At 36.1% G+C, this 6,931-nt stretch overlaps 1 protein-coding gene across 1 annotated transcript; it reads right to left on the reverse strand.

Annotated features, from left to right (window-relative positions):
* Positions 1–655: 655 nt before the first annotated feature.
* On the reverse strand, positions 656–2,469 carry LOC127796319 (WRKY DNA-binding transcription factor 70-like). Its single transcript, XM_052328404.1, has 3 exons — positions 1,959–2,469; positions 1,570–1,671; positions 656–1,340 (listed from the first exon to the last, which is right to left on the reverse strand). The coding sequence occupies exons 1-3, from the start codon at positions 2,297–2,299 to the stop codon at positions 803–805; spliced, it is 981 nt and encodes a 326-aa protein (XP_052184364.1). The 5' UTR covers positions 2,300–2,469; the 3' UTR covers positions 656–802.
* Positions 2,470–6,931: the final 4,462 nt, after the last annotated feature.

Below are 6,931 nucleotides of genomic sequence, written 5' to 3' on the forward strand. Positions count from 1 at the left end.
TTTAAAAAATAAAATGTTTCAAATAAAGAATATTGGATACGTTTGATAGTTTATAGTAACTTTATTTTTTTAAAGTAAAATTTTAAATGAAATAAAATTTAATATAATGATAAACAAGATGTTAATAAATTAGTTATAATTGGAGAGGTGATAAATATTGAGATGTTTGCTTAAATAATATTAATAATAGGTTTTTAAACTAGGATATCTACTTACCGTCCAAATCTCATAATATTGGGGGCAATTCACGCATTTTCCATCTCATTAGTTAGTAGGTTAGATTAGTTACTTCATACAAAAGTATTATAAGTTTAATTTATATTTCACTCATCCATTAAATATTTTTGTTCAATTAATAATGTTTCATTTCCTTAATCAAGCCAAAAAAATAAAAAAGGTAACTTCCTTAAATGATCAATGAAAACAATTGATTAATAATTAGAACAAATCCAAGATGAGTTGCCCATAATTCTCCAGACAGGCTTAACTAATTAGAGATATATATACATCTTTTGGTGGCATGCTTTTATCAGCCTTGCAACACTCAAAAGTGAGAGTACCTAAAGATTCCACCAAAACGCCAACCCTACCCAGAATTAAGAAAAGTGATGGAACCACGTACCAAATGATAAAGCAATCAGAAAGCTCACTGAAATGACAAAAGCAAGATGATCGTAGTCATACATATATATATATATATATCTGTGTGTGTGTGTGTGTGTGTACACTTTCCATGCCACAGAAAGTTAAGAGAATATATATGGTTACATTAAGATTAAGAATATACTTTATCATCTTGCTATTAAAGCCCTAAAGCATTGGGCTCACCACTAATGATCTCTTCAAAACTAAGGTAATTCCCAAAATCACCACCATCAACATCAATCAGATAGTTCATGTCATCAACAAGGCCTTCAGAACCAGTAGATGCAGATGAATACACATTGCTGGAGATTACATCTTCATGTTCAGAGAACTTCACGGTACCCTCCAAAGATGGCATTAAAAATAGATCCTGCAATTGGATAGAGCCCAGAGATGATGATACCTTAATTTTAGGCTCCTCTACTTTTACTGGCACTGGGAAATTAGAGAGGCCGTGGCCGTGGGGCTGATCTTCACTGATTTGGCCCTTTGGTTCGAATTCTAGAATAAAAGATTTCGCACGATCAGAATGATCATCTGAGATGCCTTGGGAAGCTGATCTCTGAGCTGTGTTTCCGCAAGTATGGTGGCCGAAGTATGTGCTTTGGTAGATGATGGGATCTTCTTGAATCTTCTGAACTTGTTTTGTTGCTTGGCAACCTAGATCAGGCTTGTGTGTGCACCTAAAGTAGCACCTGCAGTGCCCATCAAAATGAATTTTGAATAAGCTTTTTCTCTATTAACGAAGACTAGTATTTGATGAAGGAAAATTAAGAAAGTTAAAGTTTTTCTTTTTATGAAAGAGAAAAGGTAATTAATTTAAGAAAATGCATGTTATTTTTTTACTCTCATTTTCATCCAAAAAGAAAAAAGAAAAAGGAAAAGTCATCTGCTCATCAGTTTCTTGAGGAGATGAATATTAACCTGGGGAAGTCGGCGTTCAGGATTTCCTTTTGTCCATACTTCCTCCATGCATAGCCATCTTGAGCCGAGTTCGAGACTTTTGTCCATGAATCTGCAGTCTTTCTGCAACAATCAAACAAATTAATTATTTGATGTTAATTTGGAACAGATCCATGTAAATTCAGTAACTAGGCTACGGATCAGAAAGCAACTATAAAGATGGCTTCTTTATAGTTCACAGTTTATGAATAATTTACAGTTCTTTTCTAATTGTTGCTTGCTTTGAATCTGTTCCGAATACGATACAAAAAATGGGTTTGTTTTCCGAATAATTATAAAGAATAATCCAAGTGGGTGACAATAAAATATTATGGAGAGACAAGACATGATAAAATAACCCAACCAATTACCTTCTCTTGTAACAGCCCCGCCGGTCCTTTGCCGCCGCCGGCCGCTTGCTACTCTCCCCGGAGTCAACCGACACCTGGTCACCGAAGCTGGGAGACCCCACTGGCGTAGCCGCCGGAAACTGGGAATCCTCGCCGGAATCCCAAGATTCCAGCACACAGAGAGTCTCAGTGAAGGTCGCCAAGATTTTCACCACAAGCTCCTTGGCCGAGACAGATCCGCAACCTCCGGCGGGCTTCTCAAGCAGAATCTGAAGCTGGCCCGCCAAATCCCGGCCCTGGACCAGCTTCTCCACCGCCCTTGTCGGGATACCGCAGGATTTTCCCGGCAAGAGAGTCCCCATTTTTCTCTTATCCTTGTCCGAAGCAGAAGGCAGAGAGAGAGAGAGAGAGAGAGAGAGAGAGAAAAGGATGAGGCTATAGGTGGAGAGTGAGGAAAGTGAGAAGCAAAGGGAGAGAAGATGTGAAGAAGAAACGGAGTTTGATGAGAGGAAAGTGAGGCGAAATAGCTCAGCCGAAGGCTTACGTACATACCGCGACGTTTTCATTATGACGCAAAAGGGGTGATGCCATCTTTGTCAGCCGTGGCTGGCATTGAAACCCTAAATAATGGTAATTTGGTGGCTGCTACTATTATGTTTTTGTAAAATCATACTTCATTTTTAGATTATTTATTTCTGAGATGATGAATTTTGCCCGCTAGCTCTTGTTCTATCAGGTCAAGAAATTAAGAGCCTTTTTTATTAATTGTTCTTGTGCTTTTTTTAATTTTTAAAATAATATATATATGTTAAAAGACATTTAACACCACATTTGAATTTGAATTTGATGTTTACTTTACTTGATTCTTAGACAGAAGAAGAAGTGTACCTTAATTCTGAAGACAGAATTGTCAGTTAATCTTATCCTCAAAGTCTTTGTTCTTTGCTAAAAAATAAAGTAATTCTTCTTAAACTCTCAAAGTTAGAAAAGTCCACTAAATGACAATAATAACCGACGAATTAATTCCCATAACATTTCGGACACAAAAATCAATTCTTCCTCCATTAATTAGCCCCTTCTGAAGAGCCTGCCTGCCGGCGAACACATGGGGCATGTTTGGCGTACAAGAATGGGACACCACACCAGTGAGATTCATTTGCCCTCCCCTATAACCCTTTTCGTTCGAACTGTAAAAAAAATTATATTAAAAAAAATAAATAATATCACTAACTAATATATTTAATTAAAAATACTATATTATCACATGATTGTAAATTATTAGTATTATGATATAATTCTCCAAAAAAAAACCAGTATTTGAATCTTAATTTTCACAACTTCTTGGTCCTTTCTAGAAGAAGAATTAGTTCACAAATTCTACGTAAAAAAGGTAAAAACTGGCGGAAGAAAAGTCCAGGCCAGTTGGTTGACAGCAACAGCCCACGAATCCCACTACATGAAGCAACGATTATTTTGTAATTTTACGCCCCCCGAAACTTTTTGGATCGACGGTGATCTGTGGGCACGCGTGGAGGCTCTGTATTGAAGGTTCCTTCTTCGTTTCTCTAGGGAAAACTATAATAATATATATATATATATATTAATAAACACGTGTAGCCATTCAATCTCTGCCGTACACATGGTCCTTAATTATATTTAAATAAAATATCAAATAGATGGATATTAATTTTATTAAAAATATGTGTGATACGAAATAATAAAATTATTCAATCCAAGTTTAATTTAATCTTTATTTAATGGATATCATTCTGCAAAATAAGTATTAATAAATCAACAATTAATTCATGTAAAGAATAAAATATTTTTGTCAATTAAATTAAACATGCGGTAGACAAACAAATGATAAACTTAAATGAAAATATAGGTGTGTTTTCTTTGTAATCATTTAACTAAATTAACATTAAATTATTGCCTCCTTCTATACACACACATATAAATGATTTTCTCATCATATTCATTGTTACTGTATAATTGTATTAATTTTTAGGATATTCTAACAAATTTTTCATTAATATGTTCATGAATTCTTTTCATAAATCTATTAATGTATTACTAAACTTTTTTTTTTAAACCAACTGTAATTCATATATGATGAGTTGAATGATGTTAACTAATGGAAGAATAGAGAAAAAAACAAAAGAGCCACATAGACAAATAAATAAATAAAAAAACAAAGAACAGCATATATCTTCATTGTTAGATAATAGATAAATAAATATTATATATTTGTGTTTTCAAGAGATATATTTTTTATTTTAAATTTAAAAGACATGTTCTATTACGGTAATGCTATGTTGCTCACTAACAGGTAACATAGCATTTGTTCACCAGTGAAAGGGTGCGAGCTCATGCACGTGAGGTAACGTGCAGACACGGGCCTCATGTGCATGGGGCCCACGCCCCCCTCACTGATGGGACATCCGTCAGTGGGCAAGATTGTTCTATTAAATTTAAAGAGATATATACTTTAAATTTAAAAAATTATTATGTTAATAAGGAAAGGTTATGATTGTTTTAATTAGACACATCCATCCTAAAAGAGTACATCATCCTTTTTCAATGGGTGTGCTTTTTTCAAAAAGACAATTAGAGTCAATAATTAAGCGACACTAATTAAATTAATATTAATAAAAAAAATAAGAGATCACTTCTCCAGTCAACTTTCTAATGGAAGCAAGTTGGCAGTAGGCATCATCCAAGTGGCGGAAATTCCATGTTGAGACAGTCGAAGAAGATTATCCATAATTTATAATATTTTGAGATCTAGTCATTTTTGGATGATGTTGTTATCAAAATATAATAATTTTTTTTTTTGAGAGAATACAACATGTGCAATCAATCACAGTCTCGAGAGTGAATGGTCTTATAAGTATTAGGAATCCTAAGAGTCTTGAGGATCCTGAGAACCTTGAGAGTCTTGAGGGCCTCATCACCAAAGTGGCTTGAGAGTCTTGTTATCAAAGTGTTCTGAGAGTCTCATCACCAATGCGCATTGAGAGTCTCGTCACCAAAATGTTCTAAGAATCTCGTTACCAACGCGCGCTGAGAATCTCGTCACCAACGTGCGCTGAGAGTCTTAGTGATTGAGAGAGTCTTGATGACCAAGTGAGTCTTGGTGACTGAGAGAGTCTTGATGACAGAGTGAGTCTCGATGATTGAAAGAATCTTGATGACCGAGTGAGTCTTGATAATCGAGAGAGTCTTGATGACCGAGAGAGTCTTGATAACCGAGTGAATCTGCAAGACGAGAGCACCGTTAGGGGCGCAAGTGGCTGTCTCCGCGCAAACCCTGCGATGCCTAAGTCAATTCTTAAGAGCAAGAGTGCGAGAATGTATTGAGAATGCCCAAGAGTGCGTACCTAAGGTCGGAGGCGAAGCCTTCTATTTATAGAAGAATGAGAAAGAAAATGCTTGGCGACCGCGCTAAGAGTCTCGTGGCCCATCCTGTGGATTTCGCAACCCATCTGAGAGTGTGCGAGTGATACTCACTCGGTTCATTACCGCTTCATGTCTTGAGTCGTTACGTGAGGCAATAAGAGGATGAGAGGGGGGATTGGTCCCCCACCCATTCGGTCATGACCAAGTGGGTCTTCATCCACTTGGCTTTGGACGACCCTTTTGTCTTTTGTCTTGATTCGGTCTTGAGTGGTTCCTATGCCTTAACGTCAACAACGTAAGTGCATCAATTTCAAGCCCAATTTCGATCTTGATGCACTCTGTATCTCTCAAAACTTAAAATATGAAAATTGTAGATAATTCTCTTAGATTTCCATAGGATTTGAATCATTTGAATTGGATCTCGGACGAGAAAGTTATGCCCAAAAAATTAAAGTAGTGCCACAACCACTCTGTCATGATCGAGTGAGTCCTCCTCACTTGGCCTCGGCTGATTTTAGCCTTGATGCGGCTAGTATCTCTCAAAACTAAAAACATGAAAATTGTAGATAATTCTTTTTTTTTTTTATATAATTTTGAATCATCTCAATCGGAACTCGGAAGAGAGAGTTATGCCTAAAAAAACCAAAACAATGCCATACCCACTCGATCATGACTGAGTGAGTACTCCCTACTTGGTATCGGCTGATTTCAGCCTTGATGTAGCCAGTATCTCTCAAAATTCAAAACATAAAAGTTGTAGATAATTCTCCTAAATTTTCATAAGATTTTGAATCAGCTCAATCGGAGTTCGGACGAGAGAGTTATGCCAAAAAAATCAAAATAGTGTCACACCCACTCCATCATAATTGAGTGAGTCCTCCCCACTTGGTCTCGGCTCGACCTTTTGCTCATTCGACTTGTTTCCTTGATCTCTTGCAACCCATTTGCCTTTTGTGATTCATGTCAATGTCTCGAGACTCTTTTAAGTCTCGTGACTCTCGTCATCCTATCAAGTCCCGTGACTCTTTTGTAGCTTTATCTCTTTCCAAGTTTGCAAGGCATGTTAGATCCTATAATTTATAAAATGAAAGGTATGAGAGCTGATAATATATATATTATTTAAAATGATTTTTTTTTTCTTTTAGATATTTTGAATAACTGATTTCCTACCTAATCTTTATGAAACTGAAAGGCATTATTATGCATTTGCTATTTTGGAAATTTGGGATAGTTTGGTGGGCGCATGCAACCAGCTACTTTTGGACACATGTACAGAATTGTATATGCACACACACACACACATATATATATATATATAGGGGATTACAAGCAGCCTAGCCTCGTTTTACTAAATTGAATGTAATATTTCATTTATGAATTTAAATTTAATCTCCACGTGACACAATGTCCATTACAAGATTCTAAAGTAAAGGAGGTGGTTGTAATGGTATGATAAGTGGGGACAATATACGTACTATATGTTCCAGCTGTTTGTCCAAGTTCCATGCTTTTTTCAGAACTCATATTAATGCATGTGGGGGGGAGTTTTGAATGGAATCAAAGCTAGCTTAATTGTGATGCAGCTGTGAGCTGTC

The sequence above is a fragment of the Diospyros lotus genome, chromosome 3, assembly GCF_014633365.1.
Source record: "Diospyros lotus cultivar Yz01 chromosome 3, ASM1463336v1, whole genome shotgun sequence".
Taxonomy (NCBI): domain Eukaryota; kingdom Viridiplantae; phylum Streptophyta; class Magnoliopsida; order Ericales; family Ebenaceae; genus Diospyros; species Diospyros lotus.

Coding starts and splice junctions, on each gene's coding strand:
- LOC127796319 (XM_052328404.1), bottom strand. CDS start 2,299: ATGGGGACTCTCTTGCCGGGAAAATCCTGCGGTATCCCGACAAGGGCG. Junction 1,672..1,958: donor CGGGGCTGTTACAAGAGAAG/GTAATTGGTTGG, acceptor TGATTGTTGCAG/AAAGACTGCAGATTCATGGA. Junction 1,341..1,569: donor CTGAACGCCGACTTCCCCAG/GTTAATATTCAT, acceptor TGGGCACTGCAG/GTGCTACTTTAGGTGCACAC.